We start from the raw sequence: 26,966 nt of genomic DNA on the forward strand, positions 1-26,966 counted from the left end.
AACCGGACACCCTTGCCCTGCCTCCTTCCCCCGAGGGCCTGCCCAGGCTGCACTTACCTCAGGTGGCTCCCGGAAGCAGCTGGCATGTCCCTCCGGCTCTTAGGCGCAGAGGTGGCCAGGGGGCTCTGCACGCTTGCAGGTGCCACCTCCTCAACTCCGATTGGCCGCAGTTCCCGGCCAATGGGAGCTGAGGAGCCGGCACACCGAGTGCGGGCAGTGCGCAGAGCCCCCCTGGCTGCCCCTGCACCTAAGGACCGCAGGGACATGCCACGCAGAGCTGGGGCAGAGAGGGAGCCTGCTTAACCCTGCTGCGCCGCCGACTGGACTTTCAGTGGCCCAGTCAGCGGTGCTGACCAGAGCCGCCAAGGTCCCTTTTTGACCGTGCATGCCGATTGAAAACCAGATGCCTGGCAACTCTAGAGGAGACCCATCCAGTGGGACTTCCGCAAACTCTGCCCCACAGAGCAGTGGGGGTGGGCAAGGCCTCAGGACGCCTCCTGCCAGGACGCCAAGCAGTGAGGAGGCAGCGGCTCCCCCGGCGGCTGCACTCACCACGTGTCTGTGCAGCGCGGGGAGGGAGGAAGCAGCAGGATGGCTGGCTGTGGGCTGAGGCCCCCAACCCCGCTACATGGAGCTAGTTCTCCTTCCCTGCTGCTGCAGTCCCAGCACTTCCCAACTTTGCAGAACACCCACTGAAGTGAATCAGGGGTTGAAGGAGGTGCTTCCTCCCTGAGTCCTGCCATGCAAGGCTGGCCTAGCCCCCATTATCCTCTCCAGCTGCCCCTGGTCCCTCCCCTGCAGCCATAGCTGCTGGATCCTGCCCACCCAGGCCTGTCAGGTAAATGGAGACGTCAAGCTCCTCTTGTGGCGCCTCAGAGCCTGGGGGGCCAGGGGAGGGGGAGAGGCCTGCAGGGAGGCACTGATGGGCTGGTGCTGTGTCCCAAACCTGCACCAGCCGGGCTGCCACCATGACAGGGAATGCAACACTGCCTCCCACCTCGAGTGAGAGGCTTCAGGTACCCCCTCCAGCATCCCTCTAATACCCCTCCCAGTACACACACACCCCTCCAGCACCCCCCAAATACTCCTCCTAGTACACACACACACCCCTCCAGCACCCTCCTAATACCCCTCCCAGTACACACACACCCCTCCAACACCCCCAAATACTCCATCCCAGTACACACTTACCACTCCAGCACCCCCCAAATACCCCTCCCAGTACATGCACTCCTCCAGCCCTCCCTCAAATACCCTCTGCCAGTAAACATACACCCCTCTAATACTCCCATATATCACCTAGCAATGCTGTAATTTATCATTAGTATCAGGTAAACTGTCAATATTTTAATTTGCTGTGTTTTTTGTTGATCTGTTCACATAATAATTTCTCTATAGTAATATTTGTGATAACTACTAAAATAACGTGAAAGAAACAAATAATGAGAAACAAAATAATGAAGGGGGATCTGCAGGTTTGTCTATTTAAGTTTAGGGCTCCCTGGTTAAAAAAAGGCTGAGAACCATTGAGGTACGGTACAGGCCAAGAGAATACCAAGTGTCCCTGAGGAAACAATGGGGAAGCAATTAATTGGGGAATACCCCTTGCCTGGCTCCAGCAAGGCTGGGAAGGTTTATTCTTCCTAGATCAAAACCCAGGATGGCTGTGTTTACACTGCCACTTTCAGTGCTAAAACTTTAAGTTTTAGTGCTGAAAAGCACCAGTACAGACAGCGCTTTATCGCCGGGAGCTGCTACCACCACTCGTTCGGGGTGGTTTTGGGTTTTTTTTAAATTGCCGGGAGAACTCTCCCCTGGCAATAAAGCGTGTCTGCGCTATAACATGGGCAGCGTAGACATACCCGATCAAAAGAGATACTAAAACCTTAAAGATTCTGCCCTAGGGAAGAAAGGGTTTGAATGGGCAGCAGTTGGTGGAGATGGCTCTCTGACAGAGAGAATCACAGAAGATGTGCTACAACACAGCAGTCTGCTTCTCCCAGGCCAGAGACTGAGACAACTGGGCTGAATGAAACTTACCAAACCTTGCAAAGAAAAATTAAGGGTTAGGTAAGGAGAAATAGGAGTTAAATATGTTTTAACCCTTGTCTCTAACTGCTATGTATCTTTGGGTGAATGAATACATAATTCTTCGTTTTGAAGAAGCTGCTTTTGAATCACATTAATCAGCCACTGTCACAGGCTCCCAGAGGAAAAGGGCTTATAGGTGCCAAACAGCTGAGCCAATTGGGTTAACGCAGATGGTAAATGGGGGTTTGCCGCTCAGAGATTCAGTCTAAGAGTGGTAGGACTGCGCAGTTCCACCAGAGAGGAGTGAAGGTAGAGAAACATGTCCCCAAAGGTATAGACTTGAGAGGGACTAAACAGGGACTAAAGTTCAGCTCACCCTGTAATTGTGACGATAAGTATAAACAACAGGATTTGGCTTTCAGCCTTCCATCATAAAGCTCTCTCTCTTCATTGGGGGAACATGTGAGAAGAACAAGCTTCATATTCTGTATTTCTCAAGACTACGTATGGGCTTCATCAATGCCTTCCTCTTTTAACAGTCATTTTAAAACTAGATTTGCCTCCATCCTATGCAAATAAGTAGCAAAATAAAAGCCAATTAAAGTCATAGAGTGCTGTAAAATTTTGCTTGAAGAGTCACCAATCGCACACAGGAAAATTAGAGAGACATTCTGCTATGGTAATACAAATAATAATACTTAGAGAAAATTATTTGGATTTCTTTTGTTACTACTAGTAAAGGGTATTTGCATAAAAACGGAACATTTGTTGCTTGCTGGCTCATGTGCTTATGGATTCTTATTGGCTCAGTTGTGTGACGCAGACCGGAGCTTACGTCAAACTCTCAGCTATTTGGATATTGTGACATAGCCTAAGTGTGGCTCTGTTTAGGTGTTTCTACTTACTGAGAAGTTCACTCACACACACACACACACACAGTATTGCTTCTCATCTATAGATCTCAAAGCATTCTGCAGAAGTGTGTATCGTTATCCCCATTTTACAGATTTCAAACTGTAGACAGGAAGGATGATTGGAGTCTGTGGGCGCTACCCCAATACAAATAATAAGTAACTTGCCTATGGTTTCACAGAGAGTGAATGACAGAGCTGAGAATACAACCCTGGTCTCCAACTCACAGTCCAAGAGTTTATCCAATGGACCTCACTATTTGCCCAGAACAGACATTCACCACTATGTGGTGATCTGTGTGATATACATTCCAAAACACACAATACCTTACATATGTCATGCACCTTTAACCAGTTCACCTGCACCTCTCCCTCTAATCTATTTCTACCAAGACTACTTGTAACAATCTAAACTTCTGAATTATTTTCACATAGCAGCCATTTTTGTGTGTAACTGAGATTTTATTGGCACTCATCTGGGATGAACTGCATAATACAAATTACTTCAATTGAAGAATAAATGGTAGAAGCAGATAATCCTGTTTTAATGGAAATAGCATTAGTAAATTTAAAACAGGGAAGAAGAATACAGACTACATAAACAGAATAGTTTCTAAAGAAAAGGTTGTTCAATGTTTACCATGAAATCTCAGTAGGATTTTAAACCTCTCTCTACCTAACTTGTTTCAACTGCACTTAATTTTGATTATTCATTCATATTGTTTAACTACATGCACTCAGATGTGTTTCACAAGGAAGTGGTTTAACTAAAGGCACAGACTTCACATAGCAGACTGCAAACTCTCTGAGGTGCATCTCCTTAAGTTTACTTGGCATTGTTCCTCCTTTGAGAGCAGGGGAGAGGGCGCAAAGTTTCCTGTGGTACAGATTGAGAAGCTGTTCAGCTCCTCAAACCAGCAATTTTTTGAGATCCAGAGGCTCTGTGCCTGAGTGCTGCTTCTCTGCCCCCTACAGCCTTCTCCCAGTGCCCAAGTGGACTGAAGGGGTGGGGGTGGTGTGTGAAGACAAAGCACAAGACTGCATTAACTTTAGGCAGAGATTCACCATAGGGGACAGCAAGGGGACAATGACTGGAGATAAACTAGCCCTGAATCACAAGAACGGTTTCCATGGGATTTGGGGTGAGGAATACTGCCAAAGAATCAGCACTTTAAAAATAAAAAACAAAAACAAAAAAGCCCAACAATAGGAAAAATAAAACAGGACTCCACTAAGTTTCTGTCCCATCTGTCCAATGAAGTGGAAAAGACAATGTGGTACTCATCTTGTTTTGCCTAAGAATTCAGGTATGCAATACATGGATTTATTTTGTTCCAACTTCTACTATTATACTAATTTTTAAAGTAATACTGAAACATTATTTCTGGATTCTGCTACAGATGTCATTTACAGTATAACAGTGTGTTGGTGAATAACACCATAATGGTTGCTATTCACCAGTATAATGGTTTTACACATTTTATTGAAAACATCCATAACATGGCTGTATAACTAAATTAGCTACCAGAAACTCCTAGTCTTTCTTATATTTATCTCCTCAAACAACAAACCAGACAAATTGCAGATTTTTTACCCAACAGTCAGATTTTCCCCCACTTGGCAGACAGAGCGTGTTTTGCCTCTAACCATTTTTGGGTAGCTTCAATTATAGCAATGAAGTCACCAGGTAAAATAGCATAAAAACTTCCAATTTCTCAGCAGATTTAGCAATGTGTTTCTTTAAGGCAGATTAGTCCCTTTAGAAACAGAGTGATCCAACTGACTAACACAGTCAGAAGTTGCATAGCATCTTTTAAAGTTTTATCTGGAGTATGTCTTTGAAAGGAAACTGAAAAAAACATGAGCTTCTGCATTATTTTACACGACAACAACGTAAAATCAAGAGGGAAAATATTTAAGATTTATCTGCATATTTTGAGCCCATTCTGTATTGATTGTGAATAATCAATTAATTGAAATATTTTAGTTTAAACTAAATATTTACCATATCTAAATTAAAACATATCAAAATCCTATGCCATATTATACAAACTCAAATACCTATTCTGTTAATTAATGGTTACTTAGTTTATTCCTCATCTGAAGTCATTCAGTATTCAAAATACAGTCATGTATCGGCATGTAACAACCCCTTAAATTATCTAAAATTACTAGATGCTCCAGGCATATGTGCACTCTTAATTATACTACAGTACAAACTTGTGCTGAATTCCTAGAGTATAGACTATACATCAGAAGTCATAAGCAACAGTAAATATGCTACAGCAAGTTGACAAAAACATTGAGGCATATGTTGCAACCAGTTAATTACTAATATTATTGATATTACATATAAAAACAAAAAAGCACTCTCCGACCCCACATAAATGAACCCAGACCAAGCTACTTACCATTCATGGCTGTGGGAAACTGAGCCATCATGGTCCTGAATGTGCTTTGCTAGCTCTTAGCCATCTGCAACATAAAAACATTGTGCCATTAATAATGCAACAAGGGCAGAACACAGCTTAGTGCTCCTGCCGAGCAGAGGGAATGTCTGTCCTCTTCAGCTCACACTTCCGGAAGCAAACAATGCAGGGCTTCAAGCTGCTACCGAACATACTGAATTTGCATTTGGAAGTAGGTGGGAGATTTCTGTAGGTGGGAGATTTTTATTTGGTATGCAGTGCAGTCTTGAACCTAGAATCACATTCTTAAAGGAAAACGGCATTCATTGTACTGTGTGTACTGCATAAGACACACACACACACTGGAACATATACTGTACAGAACAATCCTTCACTGGAAGGAGGATGGACTAGACAACCTAACAGATGTTATTCAGCCCGAACTTCCATGATTTACTTGAATATTTATCAAAATTAAAATTATAGTTGACATACTTGAAAATAATACTTCTGTTAATAAAAGAAAGAACAATACTGAAATTCAATAGTTCAAATATTGGATAAATAACTTTCCACAGAACTTACAAAAGCATGATTAGTGGAAATGACCCTGTATACTTCATTCTGTAAAATAACTAGCTCTAATCAAATCATGCAGCAGTCTATTTTCCAGCATATAAAACTGAATATTGTTATAAAGTCAATTATTTTTGTTATATTATCAAAAACAAAAAGTATCATCATCAGAGCGGTTCTTAATATAACATACTTTCAGAATAAGAAATGTTAAAATGCTGCCTGTCACATTTTGTTTTGCTAGTCTGGTCCCATTTCAAGAGTATTTAACATTTTATTTATTAGCTCTTTATATTTGCAAAACATTAACTAATTCTCAAAACATTCCTCAAACTTAGGCACTTTCCCCGTTTTACAGATAGGGAACACCCATAAAGAATTAAGACAACATACACACGGCATTGCTTCAGGTAAAATCATTTCACTTTGACTACTGTTCACTAAGGAGCCACAAAAGCTTTAAATCTGGAAACATTTTTGTAGCAATGGTATGTGATGTGAAATTCTGCATAGCAAAGTGGCAATTTTATTAGGTTAAAATATGAAAAAACACAATAAAAAAATTAAGAATGGGGCGCGGGAGGGGGAGGCAGGAAAGAATCTACTCACGAAACAGCACTAGCCAACAATAGCAGAATCCTGCAGTGCAATTACTCATCCCAGTGTTCAGATGCTTCTAATATTCTAATTTCTGTATCACATTTCAGATAACTATTATGCCCCCCCCTTCAGTGATTAAATACCTGTTCAAATACATTTTCAAAAATATTAAAGGTACAGAAACATTTTTTTCTGTATGGTGTTGCTTATTCTGGCATATCTGATTGTTTTATTGGTTGCAAAAAACATGCAGTTGCTTCCAGAAGCATTCAAAAAATTTCCTTGCAGAGTATAGAGTATTTACTACACACTTATGCACTAGATGGAAAATGTTAGGAATCACTCTGTACCAGTACTCTACATGTATATTCTATACACAATATTTATAATGTAGGCTATACAATGGGCTAATTTTAGATAAAGAATTTGCCTTCATTGGTTGGTTTGTGCATTGCATAGCCACATGTTGACTGATATATCATCCATCCCCAAATGAGTGAAAACCAAAGTTAACCCATTATATACTGCTTATATAACTGCCTAGTGAAGAAAGAATTACACAGTACAACTGTTTTTTATATAACTCTCTTCACAGTAGTATCACAAGACCCTTTATATTCTTTTTTTTAATATAAAAATGGAAATGGATGGTGAATCCGTTGATCTATCAAGTGTGATACCAGGGATCAATTGAAGAAAGAACAGAGGGAGGCAAAAGAAAGGCTGAAAACTTTTCCAAGAGGATGAGAAAATTAAAATGAATTTGTATATTTTTAGGTTGCCGCCAATGTCTCTTCCTATGTACTAAAAATGAAATAACAAAGGACAATTCCTCCCTATTTATAACTTTCCAGCTGAACATAAAGTTCTATAAAAGCTGTACTTTTAAGAACTGCTAGAAAAGAACTCTAGGCTGAAATACTGCAATAGAATGAGAATGAAGAACCCACCTGAAATCAATGGGGTAAAAGTCAATAGGGCTGTGCATGGACACCAGGGTTGATCTGTATGGATCTTATTGCAGGATTGGGGTATAAAATTTTAACTGATTAAACCCATACTCTTGAACTATTCATTTTGTTCTCTCTTTGCAGATCACTTTTTATTTTTAAAATGGGGGGCGGGGAGGGGAATGCCTGACATTCCACCTACCCAATACTACCAAAAAATCTTGTTGGCTTATTTTTTAACCTTAGGGTTATGAAGAACATCGAACTATAAAATAAATCCCTCAAACAACCCTTGAGAAAAAAGCCTAAACAAACAGCTAGGCCTTGGAAATGCTGCATAAGTCTATCAACCTCAGGCTTTTTGGAGAGGACGTGTGCCTAGGGAAAGCAAAAGCAATTTCCAAACTAGAGGGCCCTCTTGGGGAATGCTCTAACTCCAGCCTCCATATACAAAAGTCAAGCTATTGTCAACTCAAGCACCCCACCTATTCTCAACTGCCAGGTTAAAAACCATGAGGCGAGAGGCAGTCTCTAAGATCCCATCTAACTGCAGAAAGCTAGTGCGTTTTGCGTCCCCGTTACAACATGGTACTGCCAAACAAGGCTATAGCTGTGTGCATTACAAGACCATACCATGTTTCAGCCATGCCTCATACTATTGTATTGTATCTAGATCCTATCACACAGCAGCTTTCTGAAATGTAAGACCTAAGATGCACCAAATCTAAACCCTTAAGTGATAATCCAGGTAGGGAAGTGCTCCATGCCTGAAAGTCCTGAGTATGTGGGAGAAATTGCACCTCACACAGAAGCAACCTGACTTCAGAATGCAGACATGTAAAGGGATCCAGATAGAGTTCTTATGTCTCGGCATCAGCTCTTGGGCCCTATGCCACCTCTTGTGTAGCACAGTTCCATTAGAGCCAGGCTGCCAGAGTCTTACCAGCCATAAAGATTTCTGAACCCAAAAGCATGGGAGGGGGGGAAGGGTCTCCCACAATATGAAAGGACAAGCCAGCAAACAGCTGTTTGGCGGCGCTTAGGACTTTCTGGGAGGGAAGGGGAGGAGTGGAGACGCAGCGCTTCCCCGCTTCTTCCCAGCGCTTCATGCTTAGGACTTTCTGGGAGGGAGGAAGAGGAGAGGAGACGCGGCGCTTTCCCGCTAATCGCCCACCCTCCCAGCGCTTCCCTGCCACCAAATAGCTGTTTGGCAGCGCTTAGGACTTTCTGGGACGGAGGGGGAGGAGGCGGAGAAGAGGAACTTGTGCAATGCTCCTTTGTAAAGTCGCTGCTCTCCCACAGAATCTTACAAGCAGCAGACAGAGCAGGCAGCCAAACAGACGTTATAAGGGAGCATTGCACAACTTTAAACGAGCATGTTCCCTAATTGAGCAGCGACGTAACTTTGAAACAACGTTAAGCGGGAGGACGTTAAGTAAGGAGTTACTGTATTTATTTGCCTGTATTATTGCAGTGCCTAGAGGCGCCCAGTCCCCCTCATGAATTTGGGTGGGTAAAGTGGTAATTCAGTGCAGCCCAAATAATTCTACTATCCCCACATTTCCAACCAGGCCACTCACCGACCCAAATTCCTCAGATACAAACCCCCACAAAACTGTTTCCATGGGACTGAGGGTAAGAAACATGCTTGCCACTAAGAAAGAACTCCGACTCTATGCAGTCACAGTGTCCCTAAGGTTTGGATATTACTCAGAAATCAAAGTGGATATTAGTTTATTTTCACAAATTCCAAGTCTGGTAATCCATTAGTCACCATATAACTACATCCTAGCACCCTTCATAATGCAGCAGTTCCTCTTATTCTCAGTTGATGGTGCAATTTCAGTGAAAGATACTAGATCTACACTGGACTTTCTAGATTAGAAATGACTCTAGATAACTTTTAAATTACAACAAAACTTGGAAATTTCTAAAGAACATTTTACGTAACACCACAGAGGGACACACTGCTGTGTAATAAAGTATGCCAAACAAAGAAAAGAATCCCTAATCAGAAGAGATTATAATCAAGTAACAAGCAGGTTTAGAATAGAAAATTACCTTTACAACTGGAATATTCCACACAAAGTTGGATTTGCCTGAAGTGTTTTGGAAGAAGGAATTTTGTTTGGCGAACATTAACTGTTAAGGTGTTCCAAGCATAGGGCATAAAATATGAAGCTGGTAAAGGAGATGTCTTAACAAAAAAGTCATCAACTATCTCACACCAGTAAAGGGAACAGGCTGGCATAAAACCAAAGCCTGAAGTTTACAACAACTGTAATCCAACTCGGAAACCTTTTAATTAGAAGTTTAATGTCTGAGCATAAGGCATCACACATGATGAAAACAGGAAAAGTTGGACCTCAGTAGGTTTAAATAACAGAACTGATACATTCTTGTAAACAGATCACCGGACCAATCATAATATTACAGCAGCAATTCTGTTTTCCCAGCCTGACCTAATCAACTGCAGTTTCTCCATCAGTTCCCAACACTTACTGTAGTTTTGAAGTGAGGAAATGAAGAGGAGACTGAAGGAGAGAAGAGGTAAGAAAAAAGCTAGAATTAGAATATAAGAAAAAAGTAATTTCTTCACTCAAAATATTTTTACTTGTTCTTATTCTATGTGAAACTTATATAGCATATGCTTTTCTAATATTTAATTTCTATTTGAATCAATCACATACAAATATTTCCAGAAAAAAAAACTAGCAAAAAACTGCTATTAGGCAGGAATGGTTAATTAGTTAAATAGTTAGGTCACACCAGTTCATTTACAAGCAGGTTGATAAATATTCTGGAAGCCATGGTTCAGACAGCCCACTCCTAAAAGAGCAACATAATTGAAAGGGGAAGTGTTGGAGAAAAAGTGAATGGACAGTGCAAAATCAATCAGCAAGAACACAAACTCCGGAGGTTGCTATCTAACTGATTTACAAAGGAAATGTAATACGTACTGGCAACATATTAACCTGGAATAATGAACACTCTGGACTAAGAGAAATAATATCCTAAACAGGATGTCTACACTATTACTGGGGAGGCCAATTTTATTTTTAATTTTTATTGGTAGTCCATTAAGTGTGCTATAGGCTGTAAAAGTTTATATGAACTACTGTATTAAGTAGCTGAGTCTAGGATGGATGCTAAAAAATGTAAATAATAATAAAAAAAATGATGGGGTACCTCAACAACCATAACTTTGTGGCAGTGGGATTTTCCTGAAGCAGGTAATAGTTTTAAGTGGAAAATACTAGCTTTATGACATATTGGTCAGTCTGCTGTCTAGGTTGCACAATTATCAGAATTATATTAAGAAAGCACAAATATCCTCTTAAGCACGTAGTTACTGGGGGCAAGGGGAAGGATTCATTTAACAGTATCACTTTTAAACCAGCTGCTCAATTTCCTGCTATTATGCTGATTTACAGAGTTGTAATTATTTTAACTGGCGCATAATGGCAACAGGAAACCTACCTAAATTAAAAGTTGATTTATTGAATGAAGGCCTTGATATCTCTCTTCATTTTCTTAAATATTTGGAGTGATCCAATTGGGGCAGAGTGGTTCGACAAAAAAAGTGGGGAAGAATAAGCTACTCAGAATTACTGGCTAGCTCAAGAACAGAATGAAAAGTGGTTCTCCTTACTTAAGTATAAAATGGATATTTCCTTACTCACAGGTGATACCTGGACAAACTAGGAATTGTTAAGAAAGCAAAAAACAAGTTAACGGTGTGGATCAAATGAGAGCCTAAACGCAAGCCAAGCAACAGGAACCAATTACATACACACAACGAAAGTATATGAAGTGATACGGTTAGTTTGCCTGCCAGTAGGTATAGTGACAGCATTTTTCACTAGCTTAACTATTCTTGGCTTATCCTTACAAGCAGACAGAGCTAGCTCAAAGAAAAACATTTAGGTTTGGTCTACACTACAAAGTTTTATTGACATAGCTAGGTCAGTTAGTAGTGTGGAAAAAAAAAATCACACCTCTAGTCAACACTGCTATGCCAGCAATACCCCCAGTGTAGATGCAATTATGCCACCAGAAAAGTGGCATAGAGCTGGTTTAGCTATGCTGGCAGAAAAACCTCCTTCTGATGATATATGCCATTTCTATGCTAGAGGGCTGTGTTGGCATAGCTACACTAGTATGGCTATACCGGCAAAGTATTTGTAGAATAGACAAGCCCTTACTTGAAATCTCGGATTTTGTTGTTTTTCCCTATTCTATTACCAGAATCTTTATTCTGATTCTGAATCTTCTATTCTGGACATATCTCTTGGAAGCCTAACCATGTACAAAAATCTCCTTCTATTCTTTCTCACAAGCACAAATTAACACTGGAAAGCCCACCATAAAGCAAGAGAGATATCTGTCTTCCTGATAATGCAGCAAATACCATGGAGTACACTACAGCATTATTTTCTCTTCAGGATGCAACAGATCTGCTCTTCGACTTGTTGTTCCAACACTTGTCCAAGAAAAAGAGTTCACAATATACAGTCTGTGGATCAAAGGAGCTTAGTGCAGTTAAGCAGAAAAAGATACAAGACACATGAGAAATATATAGAGGGTAGTTTTCTATGCCCAACATCTCAAAAGAATAATCTGAATATGCTGTTTATAAAATTCTTGAAGCATTTTTAGGGGAGGGGGGAGAATTATTTAAATCTGGATTCACATCTAAAGTTAGAAGAACTGATGCTAATTTTTTTAATACCAATATAAAATACACCATGTCCACATCAGTAGCTAGCTGTAACTGTTATTGGCAGGTTTAGTACGGTTTAACTGACCAGCACAGGCAGGTATTTTTGTCTAAAAAGGAAGCTGTACATCACCCAGGAAGTAAGACTGTAGTGCTTTGCTTTTTAAAAGAACAACATATTTCTAACAGTCTTCAGTTAAGAATCTCAATCCACAGTGTGATAGAGGCCTACTACCAAACCTGTTTTTAAATACAACTGTAAATTAGCATGACTAGGGTCTTAGTGTGACTAGGGAGCACATTTGCAGGTGTACATGCCTGAAGATATTAGGGTGCCTTAAGAAAAATAACTAAAAATCTTACATGGGAAAAGTAAAATACCCATAAAATACCTAACCTGCAGTATTATGATTTTATCTGCTTCTTAACAATTTTATTTTAATTTTCAGAGTCCTCTGGGTTATTCAGATGCAAAAGGGTGATGGAAACCATAGACAATACATTACTAGGGCACAATGGAGAAAACAGATGGGGCATTCAACTGGAATTTCTCCTTTCAACTTTAAACACCAAGTACCAGGTTATACAATATACTAACACTTAAACCATTAGAAACAACATGAAATGTATATAAGGCTTTGTAATGGATTAGGTGCCACTTTATCTTGTACTGCAGTCTTAAGTACACTAAATGATACCTAACTTGTCCTTGGACCAAGAGCACACATCCAGTAGAATGGTAATCGTATGACCTTAATTCATAATTGGCTACACTAAATTATTTTTGTGTGTATGTGTTTTAAGTGAGGGGTAGTTTGTAATATCTTTATATAAATTATTTAAAATGATCACGATTCTTGGCTTTCAAAATATTGTGCTAAAGGCAGTGTATCAAAAAAATCAGAGGCAGTTTGTAATGTCATAATATGCTGATAGCCATAATGGGAAATGTTTTGCCCTGCAATAGTCATATTTTTAGAATTGATGGGGATGTTTCAGACGAGAATGACACCCATCTCCTGTTGTCCACCACTATTACTTCACTTTGTAAGATTACAATATTGTTGAATCACTTAACTACATCTAGATAACATGAGTCATGGTTAATGCCAAACACCTCATAAGCGTCATTTGCAGGTAAGTGGGTGGCAACATCAATAGAATTACAACTAACAACAAACACCTCATAAGCTTCATCGGCAGATAAGTGGGTGGCAAGAGCAACACCAATAGAATTACCAACTAACATATTTTAGCTACTACTTCTAACAGCTGAAATATTACTAAGATCCATACCAAAACACTACAAGACAAGTTCACTGCTATTGTATGTAGGCCATTGTTTCATTTGCACCCACATACAGCAGCAATGTTTTTGACCCTATTTAAAGCTGCACAAAATGAAAAGCTAATTTTCCAGTAAATGTTCTTTTTAATTTCGCCATTACATAATTCCAATGTGTTGTGCTGCTACTGTCACCACCTTGCTTCATTTGAATTCCATGTGGTATTCTGAAAAGCATGTACAAAGCTGTTCTCAGCTATTCACTAATAAACAAGTCTCATCTATTATTTCATTCATCTACAGGAGACAGACAATTAACATATACATGCTAAATTGTATTATTGCTGGGGATGGTTTTAGATATTTCTAAGTGATAAAAATACGAACTGTGTATATTTTTACAATATGTGAACCGGATACCATATTTATGATACATCTTTTATTGCACTCTCGGTCTGAACAACGCAGAGCTATTTATTGGTGGTCTCCTCACAGGCCTTTTAATCTTGTACAAACTGCTCACCCAACAGCACTAACAGAAAGATGTTACCATGTTTGCTTTCTAAATAACTATGAAATGTGAACTACAGCAAAACATGTATTTTTATAGAAAGAATCAAATATTCATAAAGAAATAAAATCAACAAATTTGTTTGTGTTTGAACACAAACAGTACATAGAGATAAAGTAACACAATAGAGGACATGGCATAAAAATGCACTGACTAACTTTTAACCCTCAGAGCTGAAGCATTAATAAAAATTAACATCCATACAGCACTTTTCATCTCCAAAGCGCTTTAACAAACATTGACAAACTAAGCCTCAAGACACTTCTCTATCCTAATTTTCCAGCTTAAAAAAAATGACAACATATCTAAACCTTTAAAGAAACATACACCATAATGCACTATTTTACTCACTGAAAATGTTTCTGAATCCACTTTTTAACAGTGCACTTTATTGTTTAGCAGTGAAACATTTGTTTTCAGAAAGATTAAAAGTCACTTCTCTCTCTTTCCAGTGCTATCTAACTAAACAAGCACTAAGAGCCTGATCCAATGCCCATTAAAATCAATAGAAGCCTTTCCACTGACTTCCATGAGCATTACTTTCAGTCCCATATCTCCGTGACACTGTTTACTTTTTAACATACATCACCTGAAGAATGAGCAGCTACAGAAAAACAGCAGCAGCAAATAACAGAGTATTATTATTATTAATCATTTGTAATACTGTAGCACTAGGGCCCTAGACGCAGACATACGGGATGTTGTAGAAACACAGAACAAAAAGATGGTCCCTGCTCCAGGAGGGTTACAATCTAGATCAGGGCTGGGGAATCTACGGCCTGCGATCCGGATCCAGACCACTGCTTAATTTCATCCAGCCCCCCGGCAAGTCTTGGTATCCCCCCCGCGGGGCTGGCGCCGCAAGTGCTGGCTCGCCCCACCATAGGCGGGAAGCCCCAAGCCTCGGCGCCCCCCGTCCCCCCGGCAGCTGAGTTGAACGTTTTATATTTCTCTCTCTAAAAAACCCCCCTAAATTAAGTTGTTTTTACTTGTGTGTGGCCCGTGACTGATTATTTCTGTGGGTTAATGGCCCGTGATAGAAGAAAGGTTCCCCACCCCTGATCTAGATGAATAAATGAAAGACATACATAGATAAGATGTTAGTAAATAAGATACTGAACATTTTTTAAAAAGTAAATTTGGACTGGACTGGCATTCAAGCAGTATCATATAGAAGACTGGGATTTATTACTTGAAATAGGTCCTTAAGTTCCATGCTTAGGGGGACTTAGGGAGAGATTTTCAAAGGTACTGAGGCACTCAAAGATGCCTAATAAGATTTTCAAAGCACCTGGGAAGGCTAGGTGCCTAATTCCCGTTGGGAAATCAATCTAGCTTTCAAAGCACAGCAAAAGCCACATGCTCAGCCAAGGTGGAATAGGTCTGTTGCATCACCTGTCACAAGGCTGGGGCACAGGGAAAACCTGGTCTCCAAGAGCTTTCAAAAATACACTGGATGAGGCTAATGTTGAACAAAGTTGATAGTATGTGTTTACAGTTTTAAAAAATAGGTAACTACTGTTTCATTTTATAGCCAGAGGTTATCACAATACATAATCCAAACATTACTGCTTTGTTGACAAATACACATACAACCTGAGAGGATCTTTGCATACTATATAAAATAAACTACAGTCATAAATAAAAAGGGTCAACTAATCAGTCATCTTCTTAGTAAGGTATTGGGGGCATTAAACCCCCAGCACCACTCAGCCACATAAAACAAGACAGTGTAAAACGTTAAAAAGGAGGAATAGGTCCTTCACATACTCGGCTGCTCAACATCATTAGAATTTTTCCAAAATAGTCTATGCTCATCACCACTTATTCCTTCTGAAACAGAATGGAGAGAAATGGCAAGGGCCATCATCTAGATTCTAGAAGCTATGGAGAGAGATGTTGTATGCTGAAGCCGAAAAGTGGTTAAAAGAAAGTTAAAAGAAATAATCTGAAAACAGAAAATGATTACAAATAGAAAATACTGAGGCTAAATAGAAACAAAAATAGAAAAAGCAAGATCTAAACAAATAATATCAGAAAAAAGTATTAAATGTTTCATAAAAATAAAATAAACAAATGGCAACAGTTAAAATCAAAATGAAAAAAATTGAAATAGGAAGGAGTAAAAATACTTACAAGGGAAATAAGATAGGAATAACACTTCTAAAAAAATCAAGACACTTACGTATGGAGTGAAATGAAAAGTGGGGACTCGTTAGGAGTCAAATTATGTTTTTAAAAGTCTAATATTGTGCCCTTTCCGCATCCCATTTGCCCCTATCCTGCAAAGTGATCTAAATGAGAACATTCTTCAGCAAGATCAAGGCTCTTGTAAATTGTCAATTAAAGCGTGATCTCTCCAAGGCAGAGCCCATGCCCACGATTTGCAAGAGCAAATAATAATTCTAAATAAGTCAGTTTTGGGGTGTTCAACTTCAGTCCCCTTACTTAAAGGGGCCTAATTTTAAGAGGCTGGGTGCTCATTTCTGGTGTCACAAGCTGAACACCAAAAGTCACTAGAAACTTTTGACATCTTGGCCCTTATTTTTTTCCATTTGCCTGAATGGCACCTAGTATACTTTTGAGTGCTCAGTGAATGAATACATAAATAATAATGCAAGATAAATAGCTGAGTAAAAAATTATTATAGCAAACAGGACTAGAACTTCATATTCAGTAGTTTATATCTTACTATGAAAATAAACTTAATTCACATAATAGTAATATGACAGCAATATAAATAAATAATATTTTAAAACTAATCTAGGTATTTGCATAGGCCCCATTTGGGTAATATCCAAAACTCACAAAAGCCTTCTTATTAACCATGTTCAAAATCAATAACAGCCTTCTTCTACTTTGGTTTATTTGACCTTGCCCACATTGAGGGGAAAAAACCAGTTCCCATAATTCATCACTGGTGCACTCCTCTGTGGGTAGATTAGATTACATGGCGATAAACATTCATAAACCCTATCTACAGTAAGCGTCCACTTTTGCTATCACTAGAACTGATTATCTGTATTACTGTAGCACCTAGGAACCCTAATAAAGCATCAAGACCCCTTTGTCCTGGATGCAGTACAGCCAGAAAACAAAGAACACAGTCACTGTCCCAGAGAGGTTACAACTTAAGTGCCAGTCAGGATATGACAGGTGGACTAACCAGACAAACAGGGTGCAGGACTGTAGAAACAAAATGATCAGAGTTTACGAGAAAAATGGAAGCCTCAGCTTGCCACTTGCCTAACCAATGCCAACTGTCAGTGTATATAAGCATTACAGCAGCACCAGTGAAGAATTAAGGGTCCAAATATTGCATGTATAGATGCAGTCTTGGAGTCTGACTTGCATCTTAGGGCAGCAGTCACTCAAAAGTCTCCAGAGAGACAAGCATGATCTAGTGGTCTGAACACAGAAAAAAGAGCCAAGAACTCCTGAGTTTCAATCCCAGCTCTATCACTGACTCCCTGCATAGATTTAGCTAAATTATTCTTTGTGCCTCAATTTCCTCCTCTATAAAATGAGAGTGACACTTATGGCTTAACATAGGTTTTATGAAGACTGATTATTTGATGTTTGTAAAGGACGTTTTACATGAAGTGCTAAGTGTTATTAAAATTAAAATCTACTTTCAAATTTTGCAAGGTGTGACTGGTGTCACGCTCTAGTTGCACATTCTAATCCAAATTATATTAGTGCCTAAAGGACACAACCAGGTCTCCTAGATGGTGGCCACATTTTATTTTCTGATAGAAAATTACAGTGCCAAAAAAAATGGACAGAAAAAAAAAAAAAAGATACCATTTACCAAGGCATTAACCATGGAAGTTAGTTTTCATCAGCTCTTAATTTCTTTAAACTACTGGTTTTCACAATAGCTTAAGAAGCAAACCAATAATTATAATAATCTTCATTATTCCATTCTCTGAGATTCCCAGTATAGTCCATCTACCTAACCTTCCCAGTGTGTGTTATCTTCTTATAGATTGTAAGCTCTCCAAGCACAGATGTTCTGTATTTTGTCTCTTGTGGAGGCCTGAACCTGTTGTTGGTGCTTAATACCATTAATGTTAATCACTGCTACCATTTTCATTTCTTTAGACTACCACACATACACACAGATTATAGGGTTTACCAGCCACACTTTACTACTGAAATTATGAAACCAGCTCCTAGGAACAGAAAATTAGTTCCCATAGAAACATGTAGAAGTGCTCTAGCATCAATAATTTTACTCCTCCATCTTCCAAATCAGAGAGAACATGTGTGGGGGAGATTTGTAAACAATCCTCACTCATTTCTGACAGCTTTTAAAATTTAAGGGTAAAACCAACAGAAGTTGAACCCAGCACCCATCAGCTGTGTTCAAGAGGACATAGGGATAAAATGCTGCATTACCCCAAGTGCTTTGATGGTTACAAAAAAATCACTTTCATAAAAGAGAAAAGTGCATATAAAACTTTACTGTTTTAAAAAAGGAAAAACTTGTAATGCAAAAGAAATGTCTGCTCAGCCTAATAAAAGCCACAAACCTGAAACATTTCCCCATCCGCTGCCCATTCTGTTGCCAAAGTTCTATTTCAGTTATTGTGGTTTTAAACTTTCGTGCTGCACCCGGCTGCACACTGTGATGTGAGCTAAATAAAATGAACAAAGAGAGAGATTTTCTCCTTTGCTATACTGTGCAAGAGGTGCTTACACTAGAGAAGATCGAATCCTAGTCCCATTGCCCAGAGAAAATTTAAAAGAAGGGGGGGAGGGAATCTCTCTCTCTCTCCTAGTCCTGTTAGGGATCCAAGCTAACAAATGAACTAGACTACAGAGACCAGATCAGAGATGGGACGGATCATATTGGGGCTCCCCATCCTCAAGCAACCTCCTGCCCCTTAAATCCTTCACAAGCCCCCTCCAGCCCTTCCTCACCAAACATCTCAAATCCCAGTCATGTGTTCCCCAGGCCATTCCCCACTTCCCAAAGGTCACTGCTCACAACAGCCCCCAAACCACTCCCTCGAGTCCCTCTCCAGCCCCCCCCAACCAAGGGCACCCCCTACCTGCTCCCTCCCCATCCCCCTCAACTAAGAACCCCCCTACTGCTCCCTCCCTTGGCTCCCCCACCCCCGAAGCAAGGTCACTCCCTACCTGCTCCCTCCCCGGACCCCCAACACAGTCATGGCCCTGCTCCCCGGATCGTGCCTCCCCAGACCCCCACAGGAACACTCCTCTAGCCCAGGGACCCCCACCCTCCTCACCAGACCCCGCCACCCACTCAGCCTGCCCCGGCGCGGGGCTGCCCAGCCTCGTCCCCGGCCGCGCTCCTCCCGCGGGGGCCAGGGCTCCGCTCACCCAGCCGGCGGGCAGCCGCCTCTGTTCCCTCGGACCCCCACGGCTCCAACCCACAGGCCGAGGCCGGGCAGCAGCGCGGAAGCCGCCAGGCCACCCCTGGGCCTGCGGACGGTACCTGTTGCTCTGCTCGGGGCTGGCCCCTTCCTCCGCCTCCTCCTCCTGCTGCGGCGCAGCGGCGGCGGCGTCAGCCCGACAACATGGCGGCGGACGGGGCGAGCTGCGGCAGGAGGGGGAGGGAACAGGAGCTGCCCGCAGACACGGGCCAATGTGGGTGCGGGGCCAGGTCCGAGACACGAGGCCCCGGATATTAGCCAGCGGGGCCCCTGGGACCAGTATTTAGCATCCCGGGTGCCGGGCCAGCTCTGAAACACAGGCCAACAGCACCTCTGAGTGTGGGACCAAAGCATATGGCCTAACCGCACCCTAGGGTGCAGGTCCCAGGCTTAAGACATGGGCTAACAGCACCCATGGGGGTAGGACCAAGGTTAACAGGTGCCAAGCTAAGATATATGACCCAGGAACTTCTCAGTGCCAACTGGCAGAGGGCACTGGGGTTTTACAGGGATCACCTGAGTAGGAAATATTCATAATAATTCACCAAGGGGTGGCATGGGAGGTCCCTACCGAGAATCAGTAGCTCACTGGTCATCATAATATGTATGGATAATATTTAAGGAGTTATGTATCTATACTGAAAATGATGTTTTTAAGGGATTTAAGGCAGGTCACGAGAAGGGGACATACCTTGGGTATGTTCTTTTCAGAGAGGAGGTAGCAGAGGCTTGTCTCTGTCTGGTCATGTGTGTATTGTGCACTCTATGTTTTGCAATGGATGTCTATTTGCATAGTAAGCCAGATACCAGGTATAAGATTGCAAAATCTACAAGAGAGAAAATCTACAGGAAAAAACAATCTGCGTGGGTGTGTCCTGTTCATGACTAAAATCAAAGGATTAGTATGGTATATCAGGTAATGCAGGGAAACACATAGACTCTTCCATCAAAGGGGTAAGCCAACAGTGTGACTTGTCTCGTGAATGAAAAATCACAGCCAAGGGTGGCTGTAAAATGCCAGAAGGACTTTGGATGAGTATTGCTCTATAAGGCTACATCTACACTACACTGAAGCTTTGAGATCGATTCACGGGCAGTCGATTTAGTGGGTCTAGTGAAGACCCGCCAAATCAACAGCAGATCACTCTCCTGTCGACCCCTGTACTAGGCTACCCCCAACGAGAAGAGTAAGTTAAGTTGACAGGAGAGTTTCTTCCGTTGAGCCCCCGCAGTGTAGACCCCGCGATAACTCGACCTAAGGTACGTCGACTCCAGTTACGTTATTCACATAGCTGAAGTTGCATAGCGTAGGTCAACTTACCACAGTAGTGTAGACATAGCCTAAGACATAAAAGTATCTAGTTAAATAAGTCTAGGTTCTAGAATGTGTGTTATGATGTTATTTTATATGTAACCATCTGTTTCTAATAATTCTTGCTCTTACTAGACTCTCAATCCTTTGTTAAATAAACTTATGTTTCTTTTTACTATTATCTTATATAAGCATAGGGTGACCAGACAGCAAGTGTGAAAAATCGGGATGGGGGTGGGGAGTAATTGGCACCTGTATAAGAAAAAGCCCCAAATATCAGGACTGGCCCTATAAAATCGGGACATCTGGTCACCCTATATAAGCACTGTGTGTTAAATGGAGCCGTTACCTAAGGTGTAACTAGTAAGCTGGGGTGTACTGTTCCTTTGGGAGCAGTGAATACTGTGAGTGTCCAGTGGAGTAGGGACTGGACACTTCATGGAGATGCTCAGAGGGTGGAGAGAGAGAGAGAGTGTGTGTGTGTGTGTGTGTCTATTGCTAACCTGTAAAGAGACAGTGGGAGCTGCATAGGCCTAGAGGAGTTGTGTTGCCCGTGGCCGGTGGAGTTGGGGAGCTGACCCCAGCAAGCACAAACACACTAAAGGTAGGTGGTAATGAGATGCATCACAGCCCTGGGTACCCCCCAGAAAGCATCACATGGTATACAGGCTAACAGTGCCCCAGGTTTGGTGCCAAGCCATAGTGGCTAACAGGGACCTGAGGTGCGGAGCTAAGGCACAGAGGCTAATAATGCCCCTGGGTGTAGCACCAATGCCCGAGGCTTGGGCTAACGATGATTTAGGATGCAGGACCAAGGCATTCAGGCTAACAGTGACCTGGGACATGAGGCTGAGGTTCAAGACTCTGGCCAAAAGGGCCCTGGTGTGTGGAGCCAAGGCCCAAGACGCTGACCCAGAGGCCTCTGGAGCAAGGCCTGAGACACTGGTTTCAAAGATTTTTAAAGCCAGATTACCTAGTCTGATCTTGATAACACTGGCCATAAAATCTTGCCGAGCAATTCTTGCATCAAGCCCATAACTTCTGTTTGAGCTATAACACATCTTTCAGAAAGATATCCAGTCGTAATTAAAACGTTCAAATGATAGAATCCCCCATATCTTTAGGTAAATTGTTCCAGTCAGAGCCAGTCAGAAAACAGGGGAGTGGGGGGAAGGTGCCAAGGTGTCCACAGTTTCAGTTTGATGAAACTGAAAAAAAAAATCGTTTTTGTGTAAATTTGTCTTGGAAAGTTTTGATTTTTCAGTGAAAATTCAATACTGAAATATTTTGGCCGTACACCTAAATTTGTAAATCCAGAAATGCTGCCACGGTGCCTCATAGGAGTTGTAGTTCAGGGTGCTTTGTGCTTCCATTTCCTTGTATAGGCTGGGCTCCTTGGTCAGACTACATCTCCCATGATGTGCAATGGTATCTCTTCATGGGGCACTAGTGTTGAAACCTTATGGACATCTACCAGTGATTCATCCAACCCCTGTTGTCCAGTCCCAGCTTCTGGCAGTCTACCAATGCCCTAATTATTGCACTTGCAGAATACTGTGCAACAGCATGGGCTCCATTCCTCACTGTGGAAAGCTAGACTCAACAATCAGCTCTGCCCTTCATACCATTACTGGTGCAACCCAGACAGCTCCAGTTTCCAACCTTGTGGTCCTGGCTGGCATTGCTTCCCCAGAGATTAGGTGTGAAGGCACGGCCTTGGCTGCATTACTGTGTGCAGCCAACTATCAGGACAGCTAACTTCACAATTTCATCTCAAAGCCACATCAGACATGCTGACTAAAGAAGCAGCTCCTTTTCTGAAATAGTCGAGCCTCTCAGACAATACATCAGACACAACCTTTCTAAGGAACACTGGCAACAGGTGGTATGGGACTATATATCGATGGCACATTTCTGGGCAGATAGAAAACTCAGATTGTTGTCCCCTAGTCTCTTTGGATTGGATCTTGCATGCACCTAAGAACAACCATATGAAATGAAAGATTACAACAGGATACATTGTGGCCCTGAGTGGTTTAACTTACATCGGTTTCAGATATGCATCCGAAGAAGTGGGTTGTAGCCCACGAAAGCTTATGCTCTAATAAATTTGTTAGTCTCTAAGGTGCCACAAGTACTCCTGTTCTTTTAACTTACATCTTTACTGTTGAGCTTCTTGAGCTCCCTGTCCTGCCCCCGTGGTGCTCAAGAACACACAGTATGCCATCTTGTTATGGGCTGCCCTCTTTCTCATCTTGATGGTGGGTGGATGTGCTTGACATCTCCAGATGCTGCTGCTGTGATAGTGGCTATATCATTTACCCAATATCTAATTCATTATTTGTTCCATCAGATGTCATATGACATAAGAAGTCTTTCCACTTGGAGAGAGGACGTGGTGCATTGTGGGAGATATAATCTGGCCAGGAGCCCATTTCATAAAGGGGAATGGGGACATGAGACAACTATTATTATTGTTTTAATATCTTTGTGATATAAAATCTCAGATTTGGTTTTTTTCACATGCTTTTTAATGTCAGCCAGTTCTCCTTTTTGGGAGGGGAACTGTTCAAGGTTGGAGTGGGAGGGGGTTTAAGCTCCCCAATCATCAACTTTCCCACTCATGTTTGAAAATATTGTTTCCCTCTTTATGTCCATTGGTGGATTCTCCATCTCTTGATGTCTTCAAATCAGTATTAGATGACTTTCTGGAAGATGTGCTTTAGTCAAACAAGTTTTTAGGTAACTGGATGAAATTCTATGGCCTGTGTTATAGAGGAGGTCAGATTAGGTGACATAATAGTCTCTTCTGGGCTTTAAAATCTGAGGTTTTATTATACAGGGTCCTGGTCCAGGAATCTTTTTGGATCCTTATTTATTTGTGGATATTCAGGGAATAGTAGCAACCAAATGTGATTTTTTTTCACCTTCCATCTGTTTTGTGCCTGAAGTTTCCTTTTGGAAGCAGATGTTACTTGGTGATATATGCCTTTGTCATCTAAAGATTGGATTACTGCAGTGGGTTCTATATGGAGTCACCCCGTAAAACCAGGCAAACATTTCAGCTACCGTTAAATTTGGTAGCCCATATTTAAAGGGTGTTACATGATGTCTGATGTGGACTGGCTTCCTAGTAATTTCCAGGTGTAATTTATATTGGTTTTGGTGTATTGGTTTTGAGCTATTATATACTTGCTCTTTTTAAAATATTTTCAAAGAATAGTGCACTCTCTAAACAAGGCTATTATGTACCTTGCCCTATTATGTAGTGGTACTAAGACTCCTTGTTTACTTTAAAGAAGTACAGTCTAACTCAGGGGTTCTCAAACTTCATTGCACCGCGACCCCCTTCTGACAACAAAAGTTACTACACGACAACAGGAGGGGGGACCGAAGCCTGAGCCCACCCGAGCCCAGACGCCCCATGGGCCAAAGCCAAAGGCCGAGCCCCACTGCCCCAGGTGAGGGGGGCCAAAGCCAAAACCCCAGTCACCCTGAGCCCCATCACCAAGGACTGAAGCCCTCGGGCTTCAGCTTCTGTCCTGGGAGGTGGGGCTTGGGCTTTGGCCCCGGGTGGTGGGGCTCGGGCTCCAGCAAGTCTAACACCAGCCCTGGCGACCCCATTAAAACGGGGTCGCAAACCACTTTGGGGTCGCGACCCACAGTTTTGAGAATTGCTGGTCTAACTTATTATTTCTATCCCTGTCTAAAAACACTATGCAAAATGGGTTAAATGAGTTAGTGCATTATAAATGCACATGCTGCTTTACAAAGATAGGTTAAGTAATGTCCTCTACCTCACAGAGTTTACAATGAAAGTTAGTCAAGAACATACAAAAGGACAACATGTCAGGTTAAGGAGGTTATTAATAATAAGAAGGTCAGATGATTGCTGAAGGGAGGAAAGATAAGGTGCTTGCTGTTCTATCATAGATGCAGAATGATAGACACAGAAAAGCCTAGACTAGTTAAGATGATAGGCCTGGGGCAAGCAGAAGAAACATGGGTTAAACAATAATTACAATAAGCAATATTTCTTTTTCTATTCTTATTACATTCTCATGTAAGATCTTCCTCCAGTCACCACCCAGGCTAACACTTTATATAGAGAGGGAGCAAAAGATACCTAGATTCTACAGAGATGATGCTCTACAAATATCTAAAGCAACCTAATTTTCAATTTTTCTAAGCTTTAGCACCTCTACTTTGAAGTCTGACTGGCTCTGTGATGTTGTGTATAAGAAAGGTGACCATTTATATCACTGTTGTTATCACTGTTGCACAATTTCCGTAAATCTTCTACAAAGTATGTCATGTAAGGTATCAGTAGAAAAGTAATGAATTGCTAACTATGATTATCCTGTTTATATGCATGTATCATCTTTATATCTGAAGTTATGAATATTGGCTATGTATCTGTATGAGGAGTTTGGGGTGCAGGCAGGCTGCCCCAGGGCTGGGGCCAGTGTGGAGGACTCCACAGTCCCCCCAACCCTCTCCCCCCCGGCAGCAGCGAGCTCTAGGGGTGGGGCCCCCTTCTCCCCCCCAGCAGCACACTCACCCGGCACCCTCACTGCATGTGCTCCTAGGGGCTGGGCCCCTCTCACGTCCGGAAAGACTCCTCGCTTCCCTTGTGGTGGGTGCCGGGCTGCCATCATGTGTGTGCCTCCTCCCTCCGCCGGTGCCTCAACCAGCCGCCGGCGCTGCTCCCTTTTGTAGCTGGCAGGGGCTGGCGAGGGATTGCAGCGCAGAGCAGCAGGGCAGCCACCCACTGCCCAGGGCACAGGCAGGGACACTCCGAGGAAGGCACGCGGGGGCGGCAGGCGGGGCCGGGGGACACTCCGGGAGAGGCACGCGGGTGGCAGGCAGGGGTGGGGAAGAAACCCGGCCCCGAACATTGGTGGAGTCAGGCCTCCGGGCCCTGAATTTGCTGGAGCACAGGCACCACGGGCCCATATAGCTCGCCACCCCTGGACAAGGCATCTTTTGAAATAGCTTGTGGAGCAGCAGCAGCAGAAAATCCAGGTCCAGCAATTTATGGAGCAAGAGCAGCAGGTGTTCCTCCACTTAATGAACCGGGAATGCCCTGGAGCCCAAGGAGCAGAGGTGTGTGTGGCATCCCCGGTGACCCTGGGTAGGGGAGGGGCCCTGACCAGGATGGGTCTGGAAGAAGATCCAGAGGCATACCTGGAGGCATTTGAGTGCCTGGCCCTGGCCCATCATTGGCCCTGGGAGCAATGGGCCCTCTGGCTGGCCCTCGTCGGATCGAGAAGGCTCAGGCAGCATATAGGGTATTAGGCTTCACCTCTGCTGGAGATTATGGAAGATTTAAAGTTGCTAGTTTGGATTGTCTGGGCCTCACGGAGGCAGGTTACTGTGGACAGTTCCGGGCCAAAACATTTATTCTCAATTTTCACAACTGGGTGCTGACGCAAGGCTTCTGGTGGCGCAAGACCTCTGGGACTTTTGCTCCCAGTAGCTAAGGCAAGTATCCCAATCCTCTGGTGAAATTGTTGAGCTGGTGTTTTCTGAACAGTTCTGCTGAGTCTTGCCATGAGGACCTCAGGAGTGGGTTTACCAGGATCAGGCAGCCAACCTGAAGACCACGGTATATTTGGTTGAGAACTTTTTGGAGGCTGAACTAGACTGTGGGACACCCTCCTGACCGGAACCAGGAGAACAATGGTTCCAAGTGGGTCTGCTGGTTTCCCCGGGCAGCGTGTTGGACTCGCAGAAGAAGGGAAAACCTGGGGACTTGTGAGGGCCACAGGAAGGCCATTCTATGAGCTGGGGCAGTCCCCTACCTAAGATCATACCATCTTTGGGGCGACAGTCCCAAAGGAGTGCAGTTGGGTGGGGAATGAAGAGGCCTGTGAGATAAGGGGGCTGACAGGAGCTGCAGAAGTTGTTCCCCTGTTGTAAACCACTACTGACTAGGTGGGAACAGGTACAACCTGTAGGATTATCAAGAAGCCTGATCTAGCTTCACCTGTGGGTAGAAGGGCCACAGCTCCTGCTCCAGTATGGATTTTGACTATGCTGTAGCCTGAAAAACAGGCTTTGGGGTGCCCCTAGAATAGCCTACCTATCTCCCCTTTAATCTGTGTCTCCTAAGGTATGGATCTCCAGGGTAGTTAAGGAAACACTTGAAGGACACGGATACAGCCTTCCAATAAGTGATTGACACAGGCAGTATTCTT

At 42.5% G+C, this 26,966-nt stretch overlaps 2 protein-coding genes across 5 annotated transcripts in view; one reads left to right on the forward strand and one right to left on the reverse strand.

The window, feature by feature from the left end:
• Positions 1-19,595, reverse strand: part of ITSN2 (intersectin 2) — a 116,010-nt gene extending 96,415 nt beyond the window's left edge. For 3 of the 4 annotated variants that reach the window (XM_024194068.3, XM_024194066.3, XM_024194070.3), the window contains exons 1-2: positions 19,517-19,595; positions 5,354-5,417 (exon numbers count right to left, since the gene is read on the reverse strand). In XM_024194068.3, coding sequence (XP_024049836.2) covers positions 5,354-5,384 — 31 coding nt within the window. In that variant the 5' untranslated portion in view covers positions 5,385-5,417; positions 19,517-19,595. The other variant, XM_024194067.2, reaches the window with a different exon arrangement.
• A 6,408-nt stretch (positions 19,596-26,003) lies between these two features.
• GCFC2 (GC-rich sequence DNA-binding factor 2) overlaps positions 26,004-26,966 on the forward strand; it is a 57,056-nt gene continuing 56,093 nt past the window's right edge. Inside the window, exon 1 of the mRNA XM_029911882.1 lies at positions 26,004-26,241. Coding sequence (XP_029767742.1) covers positions 26,004-26,241 — 238 coding nt within the window. The remainder of the gene's footprint in view (positions 26,242-26,966) is intronic.

Source organism: Terrapene carolina, unplaced genomic scaffold (assembly GCF_002925995.2).
Source record: "Terrapene carolina triunguis isolate 2854851 unplaced genomic scaffold, T_m_triunguis-2.0 Scaffold42, whole genome shotgun sequence".
NCBI lineage: Eukaryota > Metazoa > Chordata > Testudines > Emydidae > Terrapene > Terrapene triunguis.